Source organism: Octopus bimaculoides, chromosome 3 (genome assembly GCF_046866305.1).
Source record: "Octopus bimaculoides isolate indiv1 chromosome 3, ASM4686630v1, whole genome shotgun sequence".
Lineage (NCBI taxonomy): Eukaryota > Metazoa > Mollusca > Cephalopoda > Octopoda > Octopodidae > Octopus > Octopus bimaculoides.
Genome location: NC_142930.1, coordinates 108,627,669 through 108,640,540, shown reverse-complemented (window position 1 = coordinate 108,640,540; position 12,872 = coordinate 108,627,669). Strand labels below are relative to the sequence as shown.

Genomic DNA, 12,872 nt, shown 5'->3' with positions numbered 1-12,872 from the left:
GGAAAAAATATTTTTCATGAATAATTCCGAACAGAGAAACAAATAATAAAGTACATATATAATGACCTCACTTAGTGTTATCGGTTTAATTCGGACTGTAAAAGTCATCTGAAATACACAAAGGTCAACTCAACCTTAATATTAAAAAAAAAATTAGTATTTTGTTCTGAGCTTTATGAAGTAATCCCCGATTTTATAACACAGCATGTTACCATTCAACCAAATAATGATAGATCTCATTTATAATTGTTGCACACACACAAGTATATATAATTAAAACTTATTAAACCTGAATTAGAAATCCACCGCCTTTTTCATCTTCTTCGACGATTAAACGTCTGGTACTGCTAGAGGCACCCATTCTTGCGTTGCTGTTTGTCCGGACTCGTTTGGCTGACCTTGATGTTGGGAGGAGACAAAACGCGGTTAACTTTTCACATTACACCGTCTACACGGTGTAAGCTGACACACTTAATATACGGGTATTATTATGTAGAAAAGGCTTTATTCTAAAATGTTGGTACTTTTAACTGAAATGTACTCTCTCTATGCCAAATGTAAATGCCAGAGAGTAAAGTAAATTCGTAGCGACCTATGTCAGCGACTCGGTTTCGATTCTAAGTCGAAACTGTTTCTGCTCATTGGCACTGACGTCATATGACCATTTCCTCGATCCGTTCTGAGTTTAAATGCCGCCGAGGTCGACTTTGCCTTTCATCCTTTTTGAGATCGATAAACTAAGTTGTGCACTTGGATCGATGTAATCGAGAAGCCCCCTCAAAGAAAATTTCAATCCTTGTACATATAGTAGAAAGGATTATTATTATTGTTGATGTTTATGCTTATTCTAAGAACCACTTTCGATTTCTCCACTTCGTGTAGCGACTAATTTTACATAAAAACTATCAGCGCAACTGGCTTGCTGAATGATTGATGTACAATTCAAGAAAGAATACTCTTAAGAAAGCCGAACACTTCAAAGCTGGGTTCTTAGCTATGTGCTAAACTATTACAATTACAGTTGATATATTTAATGCAATCCTTTTTTTTTTAAGCTAACAACAAATGCGACGAGGAATATCAATATTAGTCAATGGCTAATATTACAATTAACACTAATTGAACTATAACTATTGTTTTTCATGCGCATGGCGTCTAGTAGTTATTTATTAACGAAACCATTCCTATTTTTCAACATCAACCTGTGTAAAATCTTTTGCATTTCGTGACTCCTTGATAAGTTTGATTAAATGTATTCTCCGTTATTAAAGTGACAAGGTCGACATATATCTGGAGTTGTCTTCCGTACTTATTTATTTCTTGTTGTTTTATATGTCGCAATTAGTGAACAATAGCGTCTGTGGTTACATGTTTCAAACAGGTTAATTTAATACATCAAACAACCACATAGTGGCCTCCGATGTCAACTCCTTTGGCTCACATCAAGCAGAATTATGACGAAGTGTATTCCAGGCATGACAATCACATTTCAGACAATGTATCCTTCCATTTTGAAGACACTAGTAGGGTGGTTTGATTTCTATTTTTAGCGGATTAAGCAACCACATAGTAGTTCCTTTCTTGGCTTGCGAATTATGTTTTGGACTGGTTACTTGTAAGCTTAAGTTATATCGGAGTTAGCTTAGTCCAGTGTGATTTAACCATTTTTGTCCCACACACTACTTTCATTTTCCGCAAAAGGCATGCGCCCCAAGTAAAATAGTTAGCATATAGCTACACACACTCACATACATACATACCTACATATATATATATATATATATATATATATATATATATATATATATATATATAAACGCGAATATCGAACAGTGAGAATGGGAGCCCAAGACCACATTGGTGAATAAATGTCCTTTATCTGTGGGTTAACAAGGCTACTGTTGGTTTCATGCTGAGAATTCTCAGCAATTATCGAGTCTATCATATGGATAAGAATACAACGAGGCTATGTGGGATTTTGGAATAAACAAATATACAGATCAGGCGTAGGAGTGGCTGTGTTGTAAGTAGCTTGCTTACCAACCACATGGTTCCGGGTTCAGTCCCACTGCGTGGCACCTTGGGCAAGTATCTTCTACTATAGCCTCGGGCCGACCAAAGCCTTGTCAGTGGATTTGGTAGACGGAAACTGAAAGAAGCCCGTCGTATATATGTATATATATATATATATATATGTGTGTGTGTGTGTCTGTCTGTCTGTCCCCCAGCATCACTTGACAACCGATGCTGGTGTGTTTACGTCCCCGTAACTTAGCGGTTCGGCAAAAGAGACCGATAGAATAAGTACTAGATTTACAAAGAATAAGTCCTGGGGTCGATTTGCTCGACTAAATGGCGGTGCTCCAGCGTGGACAGTCAAAATGACTGAAAAGAGTAAAAGAGATCAGGGGAAACAACTCTAATTTTTATTTCCCTTGCATAAATTCTTGCCGCATTAAATTTACAAACATAAATATGAAAATATGTCTATGCACAGATACATCCATGCACATTTGCACCTGCACAATGCATTTTGTTCATTTTGAGTGCACATGATTTTTCATATTTACACATAATTACGGAGTTTCGTATATTCTGACATCAAACTTGATCGACAGGAGAGTAAACTCAGTGTTGTGGATTCCAAAAGTTGTGTATTTTATATGCTGTCATGAATGTGTGCGATGCACATATATCTGTGTAGTGAGGGAGTTCAGCTTACGTTTATGGTAGCATATGCCTTTTATGCATAATGTTCATACAATGCATATAATTGATGTTCATAGAAAAATTCAGCCAGGTTAGAGGAGAGGCAAAGTAATGCTCGAAATTTCAAAGTGCGAATTGTTCACCCAAAACATACAGATTTTAATATTGATTACAATGAAGGCAATGAGCTGGCAAAATCGTTAGTAAGCTGGGGAAATGCATTGTAGCATTTTGTTCATCTCCACATTCTGAGTTCAAATTCCTCCAAGGTCGACTTTGACTTTCATCCTCATCGGGTTGATAAAATAAGCACCAGGTGAGCACTGGGGTCAGTGTAATCAACTTAACCCCTTCCTGGAAAGTGCTGGCCTTGTGCCTAAATTTGAAATCAGTTTTATTATTATTGTTGTTATGTCTGAGTTCAAATTCCGCCAAGGTTGACTTTGCCTTTCATCCTTTTGGGGTCAATAAATTAAGTACCAGTTGCATACTAGCTTGATTTAATCGACTGGCCCCTCCTCCCCAAAAATATCAAGCCTTGTACCTATAATAGAAAGGATTATTATTATTGTTAAGGTAGTGAGCTGGTAGAATTGTTAACACGCCAAGCAAAATGCTTAGTGGTATTTCGTCTGTCTTAACTGGTACATCACACGTATTAAGAAGAGCATTGTCACTGTGAATTTTCTTTCCCCCCCTTTACTTTCTTCCCATTCTTTTTCTATCACATGACTTTGTAAATGAACTATCTGGTGTGTTCATCTTAATGGCCTACCAATGTTTACAATGAGTTACTTTGCCCTATGTTTTAGGTAGACACTCGGCAAGAAATGGGAACAAAATTGAAAGAAAATGAAGTTAATCATCATCATCATCAATGATGATGCTCATTAACTTTATCTACTTTCAATTCGGTTCCCATTCCTTGCCAAGTAAACCTTTCTGCTAAAGGCACAAGGTCTGAAATTTGACAGGAGGGGACCAGTTGATTACATCGACCCCAAAAGGATGAAAGGCAAAGTGAACTTCAGCAGAATTTGAACTCAGAACATAACGGGTGAAATACTACTAAGCATTTCAACCAGTGTGCAAACGATTTTGCCAGCTCACCACCCTTATACTAATATTGATAATAATCCTTTCTATTATAGGCACAAGGCCTGAAATTTATGAGGAGGGGACTAGACAATTACATGAACCCTAGTGTTTCACTGGTACTTAATTTACCAACCCTGAAAGGAAGAAAGGCAAAGTCAACCTCAGCAGAATTGAACTCAGAACGCAGCGATGGGTGAAATACCGGAAACGATTCATCAATCTCGCCACCTTGATAATAATAACAAGGAAAAGGGAAGTTGGCAATTAATTGATCCATCATGTCCGTTTGATTCCAGGATCAGAAAGATGGAAAACACAAAAGAAAAAATACAGTCCCTTAAAATTGTAAGGAGAGTATTGTAGTTCGCTTGAAACATTGTATATTGTTTGTAAAGAATAAAAAGTTTTGAATGGTACAACAATGCACTATATACCTGTTGTAATTTAGTTATCCATAGTCTGATGCTATTTTGGAATACAAGTCCTTCTTCAGATATTCTTAGATGGAGTCGCTGTTATAATCTAAGAATATTTGAAGGAATTGTATTCCGAAATATCATAGGACTATGGATAACTAAATTACAACAGGTATATAGTCCATTTTTTGTATTATAGTGCATTGTTGTACCATTCAAAACTTTTTATTCTTTGAAATTGTAAGAATTTGGAATTTGAAAATTGTAAAGGTTATGCCTGTAATAATAATGGGTGCATTGGGAACCGTAAGCAAAGATATAGACAAATGGTTGAAGGAGATTGGAATGGAATGTATGGTAGAGCTCTTACAGAAAGTTTGTCTCTTAGGGACAGGAAAGATTAACAGGAGAGTCTTAAGCACTTGAAAGACTACTGAAAGATTGTAGATACCTAAAGGTTACAGGTAGTAACCCCTGCTACCCATGTAAATTCTACCAGAATTGACAAAAAACCTGAGTCAAATTGACAATAATAATGGTTTCAATTTTGCCACAATGGCAGCAATTTTGGGGGTAGGGGATAGGTCGATTACATTGACCCCAGTTTTCAACTGGTACTTTTTTTATCAACCCCAAAAAGATGAAAGGTAAATTCGACCTTGGCAAAATAATAATAATAATACAGTACACATGAAGAGGATGAGAGAAAGGGAGATGAGGTGGTTGGGTATTTTTTTTTTTTACTTGCTTCAGTCATTCAATTGTGGTCGTGCTGGGGCAGTAACTTGAAGGGTTTAGTTGAACAAATTAAAATCAGTACTTTTTTTTAAGCCTAGAGCTTATTTTTTGATCTCTTTTTACCAAACCAGTAAGTTATAGGGATGTAAATAAACCAACTCTGGTAGCCAAGTGGTGGATAACAACAAACATGCACATATATATATATATATACATATATATATATATATATATATATATGACAGGCTTCTTTCAATTTCCATCTGCCAAATCCAATCACAAGGTCTTGATCAGCTCAGGGCTATAGTATAAGACACTTGCCTAAGGTGCCATGCAGTGGGACTGAACCCAAGACCATGTGGTTGGGAAGTAAACTTTTTACCACACAGCCATGTCTGTAGAAACAAATTTTGTATAGTTAAAAGAATAAGAATTCCAAAGAACTGCTGTACTTTTTTTATTACTCAGAGTAAAAATAACAAGCAATGAACTATACAAGTGTTTGTCGTCACAATATTCAGTGTTCAAATGAAAGCAGCACAAATAATAGTTTGGTTTATACAACATATGTACAGACATATTAGTTTTAGTAGTTTGAGGTATAAGAAAATGTTATCTTTATTTTCATTGTTTCCCATGATGAAATGATTTTAATGGATATTAGTCAGAAATTATGGAAAATAATAAAACTTTTGTAGACTTCTGAGATTAATTTACAATCAATATATTAGGGAGATCAAAGTAAAAAAAAAAAATGGTTCAAACATCTTTTTTAGTTAATGAGTCTTATTCAATTTTATTTCTTAAGAAAATAAGGAGTTCATCTGGTTTCTATAAAGAAAAGATGGGGTTAGTTTATAAATGTTAGAACGTTATTTGGACAACAAGTCTAATTTCTTGGATTGCAAATCAAGTGAAAAACAAAAAAAAAATAAAAAATTATAATCAGCAGCAGAAAATTTAGATGTGTTCTTACATAGAGTTGAAATTGAATAATGGATGAAATTAAATAAAAAATATATTTAATGATAAAACTGATTTCTTCATTCAAATATTTGGGAAAAAATGAATCCAAAACAAATTCATTTATTTAAAAAAAATAACTGACTGTTAACTCCAAAAATGAGCAGATCTTATGAAATGAATCTTTGTGGAATCCATTTTTTGGTCTAAAAATCAGAATAGACTGATGGTACACTTAGAGAAACTAGGAAATGTTTTGATTGGTAGAATCTGATAGAAAAATAAAAAGAGATTCTTGAAAATAGGCGCAGTTTTAATCCACTCCAGAATACTAATTAATTTAAAGATACAGCACTTGGTACAGTTCTATTATATATGACATAAACCACCAAAGAGAATTTTGAAATCAAAAATCCAAATAATTAGAACATGTAGGTTGCCACCAACAGCATGTAGTCATCATAATGCATAGATGCAGTTTCAGGTGAAGATTGGCAGCGTTGTTTGAAAGAATTTGTTAGCAGGTGTAACAGAAGACAAGAGTGGATAAAGCTTGCGATATCCAGAGCACCTTGACGTTCAGCAAACTTCATCATAATGATGCTGATAGTTCTTGGAGATATGCTAAAACCAATTTGTTGGTAAGCTGAAATATAAAAGGAAGAGTAAGTAAAATATCACCAACAGAAATTTTTAATTAATTTCATTTCACTCAATGAATATCATTTTCAAGTTTTGGCACAATGCCAGCAATTTCATGGGAGGGGGTCAGTTGATTATATCAACCCCAATGTTCAAACTTATTTCATAAACCTTGAAAGGACAAAAGACAAAACTCAATCCCAGTGGCATTTGAACTCAGAATGTAAAGTTGGCAGAACTACTGTTACGTATTTTCTCTGACATGATAATGACTCTGCCTGGGTATAAGTGGCATCAGACATAGTGTGGCAGAGATACAATACACAAAATATTTTAATAATTGTTTTTATACAATTAAAATTACTAATAATATTTAATTATAAAAACAGAATTTTTCAAGTATCAAATTGCTATGGGGGGTCCAGTAGAGTAGAATAGGAAAAATGTTTGAGAACCACTGAGTTAGACAAATATTTTACTGAGGCATTCTTTGATGCACTTCCTTGTCATGTTCCTCTGCCTTGACTAACATTATAATTAACAAAACGAAAATATTACCAGCATTATTATTCATGCTCAGGTGTATAATGTAGTTTCAGTTCTCAGAGAATGGGATCTACAACTTAGTCTTGCTTTCCATCAGAACCAATTCATCTTACATCATTAATTCCCTTGGGAGGAGCATGAGCATTACAGCTTCTCGTGTGCTCCCATTCCACTAAATACATCAAGTTCTACGTCAATGTGAGAAACCATGATATTTCATGAGGATTTATAGAGGAAAGAATGTTATAAACGAATATGGAGTAAAACTAAAGCCATTAATCGAAACAACTAGCAGAATTGTTAGCACACCAGACAAAATGGTTCGAGACATTTCTTATTTCTTCCAGCTTCACATTCTAAGTTCAAATTTTGCAGAGGTCGACTTTGCCTTTTATCCCTTCAGGGTCGATAAAATAAGTACCAGTTGAGCACTGGGTTCAATGTAATCGAATTTCACTCCACAAAATTTCAGGCCTTGTGACTCTAGTAGAGAGAATTAAGCAAATGCTTACAGTTGTCTCCCTTATATTAACTTTCGTCACATTTGTTGGCCACCAAACAAAAGACTTTGCGGTCAAAAAAAACAATTAAACGATCACACTGAACAATTAAATGAAGTAATGTAATTATGAAGTTACTTGAGTTTTTACCCAGCGAAGATGTGTAGCCTAGTGGCCAGGGTAATTTCCGTTGTTGAAACGCTATGAATCTAAAAAGAAAAAAAAACGTGGGGATGGCTAGTCAACACGTTTATCTTATGTTTTACTTGTTTCAGTCACTAGGTTATGGCCATGATGGGGCATCACCTCGAAAAATTTTAGTTGAATGAATTTATGCCAGAACTTAATTTTTTTAGCTTGGTACTTATTCTATCAGTCTCTTTGCCAAACCAATAGATTATGGACACAAATACACAGATATATACATATATAATCATCATCATCATCGTTTAACGTCCGCTTTCCATGCTAGCATGGGTTGGACAATTTGACTGAAACCGGATGGCAACACCAGGCTCCAGTCTGATTTGGCAGAGTTTCTACAGCTGGATGCCCTTCCTAACGCCAACCACTCAGAGAGTGTAGTGGGTGCTTTTACGTGTCACCCGCACGAAAACGGCCACGCTTGAAATGGTGTCTTTTATATGCCACCCGCACAAGCCAGTCCAGGGGCACTGGCAACGATCTCGCTCGAAAATCCTACAGGAGCCAGTCAGGCGGTACTGGCAACGGCCACGCTCAAAATGGTGCATCTCATGTGCCACCCGCACAAGAACCAGTCCAGGGGCACTGGCAACGATCTTACTTGGCTTGCCGGGTCTTCTCACGCACAGCACATTTCCAAAGGTCTCGGTCCGTAGTCATCGCCTCGGTGAGGCCCAATGTACGAAGGTCTTGCCTCACCACCTCAGCCCAGGTCTTCCTGGGCCTACTACCTCTTCCACGGGTTCCCTCAACTGTTAGGGTGTGGCACTTTTTCACGCAGCTATCCTCCTCCATTCTCACCACATGTCCATACCAGCGCAATCGTCTCTCTTGCACACCACAACTGATGCTTCTAATGTTCAGCTTTTCTCTCAAGATACTTACACTCTGACGGGTATTCACATTGACATTACACATCCAACGGAGCATACTGGCTTCATTCCTTGCAAGCTTACGTATGTCCTCAGCAGTTACAGCCCATGTTTCACTGCCATGTAGCATGGTTGTTCGTACGCATGCGTCATACAGTCTGCCTTTTACTCTGAGTGAGAGTCCCTTTGTCGCCAGCAGGGGTAAGAGCTCTCTAAACTTTGCCCAGGCTATTCTTATTCTAGCAGCTACACTTTCAGCGCACCCACCCCCACTACTAACTTGGTCGCCCAGATAGCGGAAGCTATCGACTACCTCTAGTTTTTCACCCTGGAATGAGATAGAAGTTGTTTCCTGTTTGTTTGCAGTCTTTATTGCACCTGAACATCTGCCACAAACAAAAACTAACTTGCTAGTTAACCTGCCTTTGATGTTGCTGCACCTCTTATGTGTCCATAGCTTGCACCGGGTACATCTTATAGAGTTACTACCTACTCCTTTTCTACATACTGAGCAGGGCCATCTACCTGAAGGGGTTTGTGTTTTATCTACCTTCCTACTTATTAGGATTTTGGTTTTAGCTAGGTTGACTCTAAGGCCCTTCAATTCTAGACCTTGCTTCCACACCTGAAACTTCTCTAGTTCTGATAGTGACTCCGCAATTAGGGCAAGGTCATCAGCATAGAGGAGCTCCCAGGGGCAAAGAAATAATTGAGATTCAGTTGAATTAGGTATTTAAGTTGAAGCACCAAGTCAGTCCGGTATTATCCACACGGCTCGAAGTAAGGTGAATAAAATCAAAATAAGCAACAAAATATCAAGTAGTGGTTAAAATTCTATTTATGTATTTGTGCAGCTGAAGATGACACTGCATTTAAATTGATGTAATGATTGCATTGTTTTTTACGTGCCACCTGCACAGGAGCCAATCCAGCAGCACTGGCAACGACCTTGCTCATATATATTTTTATATATATATTTATATACGACAGGCTTCCTTGAGTTTGTCAACCAAATCCTTTCACAAGGCTTTGATCAGCCCATAGCTATAGTAAATGACCCTTACCTAAAGTGACATGCAGTGGGACTGAACCCAGAACCATGTAATTGGGATGCAAACTTCTTACCACATAGCAATGTATTTAACTGCAACTTATGTGATCATCCTTCGCAAGATTTGAACTCAGAATGTAAAGAGATAAAAGAAAGCATTGAAAAGAATGTTGGTCACCTCTCCACCATCCTTCAGCAAAATGATAAAATTTTTGGAATAAGGGATAAAAATGCTCAATCAAAATTAGCATTACTCACCAGTTTGTAATTCTGCCATACCAATTTTTCCAGAACGAGTTGGATCGAATCTGTTAAAAACAACCTGCATATCTTGGAGAAATTTCCAGAGATGTTGGAACTGGATCAAGTCAATCGATTCACTGTGGTCTTTAGAAAACATTGCTAGACATTCAGAAAACAAAAGAAATTAAATTTTAGAAATATTATAGATATGGTAAGGTTTAATACTTTTGTTAATAATATGTTATTAGTAATTAAAATACATTCCCTATGTATTTGGATTAAATTCTAAAATAATTGAAAATTTAGATTGGTTTTGTTAAAAATAACTTAATAACTTAACCCCTTTATTACCATATTTTAGTTGAAATACAAAACCTTTGTTTTAATTAGTTTTGAAAATAATGAAGAATTCAGTAAAATAAGTATGTCATTATTAACCCTTTTATTAATATAATTCTGTTGAAATACACTGCCTATGCACTGGTTTATTTTGAAATGAAGAATCTAGTACAATAACAATTTCACTTGGCTTGATGGGTCTTCAGAGAAAAGTTGGGCATAAGAGGCATCAGAGGTGGTGTGCAAGATAGAAGACTGTGCTGGTGTGGTCATGTGATGCATATGGATGAGGACAACTGTGTAAAGAAGTGCTGATCTCTAGCTCTGGGGGGAACATGTGGAAGTAGTAGACCTAAGAAGACATGAAATGAGGTGGTGAAGCATGGTCTTTGAACAGTGAGCCTCACTGGTGACCGGTCACCGAGACCTTGAGGCTTGAGAAGACCCATCAAGCCAAGTAAAATCATAGTTGTGGCTGTTGTCAGTGTCACGTGACTGGCACATAAAAAGCACCTTTTGAGTGTTGGGCCTCACGCAGGCAACGTGGCCGATGCCAGTGTCGCATAACTAGCACCTGTGCCATGCAACTAGCACCTGTGCTGGTGTCATGCAACTCGCACCTATGCAACTAGTTTCTATGGCTGGATGCCCTTCCTAATGCCAACCACTCTGAGAGTGTAATGGGTGTTTTTATGTGCCACTGGCATGGGTGCCAAGTGCATGACACCAGTATCTTCCACAATGGTTTAATGAGTCTTCTTATCAATCACAGCATGTTGCTGAAGGTCTTGCTCATTTGTCATTGCCTTTTTGAGGCCCAACAAGTGTCTTCTGCTATAGTAGAAGACACTTGCCCAAGGTGCCACGCAGTGGGACTGAACCAGAACCATGTGGTTGGTAAGCAAGCTACTTACCATACAGCCACTCCTGCACCTATTATATTGTATAACTTCTTAAATGTTTAGTTTTATATTTATAGCAAAAATGCCCTAATTTCACCCAATTCGTCTTCTTGTTTACATAACAGAAAGACAAACTGGATGAATTTAGGTCATTTTGCCATAAATATAAAAATAAACATATGAAAATTAGTTTGCTCCAAGTTATCATATTGACCTCAAACAAAACTAAAGCTGATCAAAGGGTTGCAAGTTATTAAAATCACTGATTGGGTCCAGTTTTTACTAAAAGTTTCAAAAGAGGAATATTTGGATTTTATTCTCTGGACATTATCATTATAACACCGTTACTGTCACTTCAACTTGTTCACACTATCACAAACTGAAACACCAGCTCCAAAGTCCACCTAGGTTTTAAGCATACAGGATATATTTTCTTTTATCTTTATTTCCTAACCAGTTTTTACAAGGCCACGTGATGAAATAAGAAATACTTACATATCATTAAACGTGCTGATTTATCATTTGCATGTTTCCAGTTGCCATAAATTAAGGCCTGTTGTAATTCTTTGGCTGAAATTTTCCCAGAATGGTCAGCATCAACACTTATGAACCAGTTATATACTTCGGGGTCAATGCCTGGAGGTACCGTGGCTAGAAATATATTGAAAAGAATATAGATATATATATATATATGTATATACACACACACACACGCACACCAGTTGCACAGGGGCACAAAGAATTTCCATAATAGATGATATATTTTTTTATATAAATGCAAATTCTGATCAGTATTGCAGTTGGCTGTGATTAAGTGATAAACTTTATAAAAGGCCAAAACATGTATCTCTTTTTCTTTCACTTAATTTAGCTCATTCTGTTACACTATATACTGGAATGTGAGAAGAGAAAGCAGTTACTGCATTGAGAGAGAAAGAGAAAAAAATAATGATCAGTAGTCAACCAAGACAGTGAAATATAGAAAAGAACACAAGCAAGAGACAGAAAGAAAGACATAAAAGAGAAAGCATAGGAAGAAATTAGAGCTGGACAACAGAGGTGTTGTAGGGATCAAAGGGATAATATGACAAAAATAATAGAAGTCCAGAGAGTGAGTGAATGAAAGATAGACAAAGTGAGAAAGAAATTTATGTACGATATCAAAGATGGAGAGGAGAACATTAAAAAATGAAGAGAAGTGAAGACAGATTTTGATTGGGGGGGGGGGGGGAATATATATATATATATATATATATATATATATATATATATATGGGGGCGCAGTGGCCCAGTGATTAGGGCAGTGGACTCGAGGTCGGAGGATCGCAGATTCGATTCCCAGAGCAGGCATTGTGTGTGTTTATTGAGTGAAAACACCTAAAGCTCCACGAGGCTCCGGCAGGGAGTGGTGGCGAACCCTGTTGTACTCTTTTGCCCCAACTTTCTCTCATTCTTTCTTCCTGTTTCCTGAGTAACATTGCAATGGACTGGCGTCCCGTACAGCTGGGGGGAACACATACGCCATAGAAACCTGGAAATCGGGCCTATGAGCCTGGCTAGGCTTTAAAAGGGTGCATAAAATATATATATATATATATAGGCAGACATGGCTGTGTGGTTGAGAACTTGCTTCCCAACTATGTAGTTTT

At 37.0% G+C, this 12,872-nt stretch overlaps 2 protein-coding genes across 2 annotated transcripts in view; both read right to left on the bottom strand.

Annotated features, from left to right (window-relative positions):
* Nucleotides 1-391, bottom strand: part of LOC106868566 (uncharacterized) — a 45,515-nt gene extending 45,124 nt beyond the window's left edge. Inside the window, exon 1 of the mRNA XM_089349469.1 lies at nt 290-391. Coding sequence (XP_089205595.1) covers nt 290-361 — 72 coding nt within the window. The 5' untranslated portion in view covers nt 362-391. The remainder of the gene's footprint in view (nt 1-289) is intronic.
* Nucleotides 392-5,402: 5,011 nt separating this feature from the next.
* LOC106879429 (peflin) overlaps nt 5,403-12,872 on the bottom strand; it is a 30,460-nt gene continuing 22,990 nt past the window's right edge. Inside the window, exons 3-5 of the mRNA XM_014928984.3 lie at nt 11,719-11,874; nt 9,998-10,141; nt 5,403-6,570 (exon numbers count right to left, since the gene is read on the bottom strand). Of these exons, the coding sequence (XP_014784470.1) occupies nt 6,347-6,570; nt 9,998-10,141; nt 11,719-11,874 (524 nt within the window). The 3' untranslated portion in view covers nt 5,403-6,346. The remainder of the gene's footprint in view (nt 6,571-9,997; nt 10,142-11,718; nt 11,875-12,872) is intronic.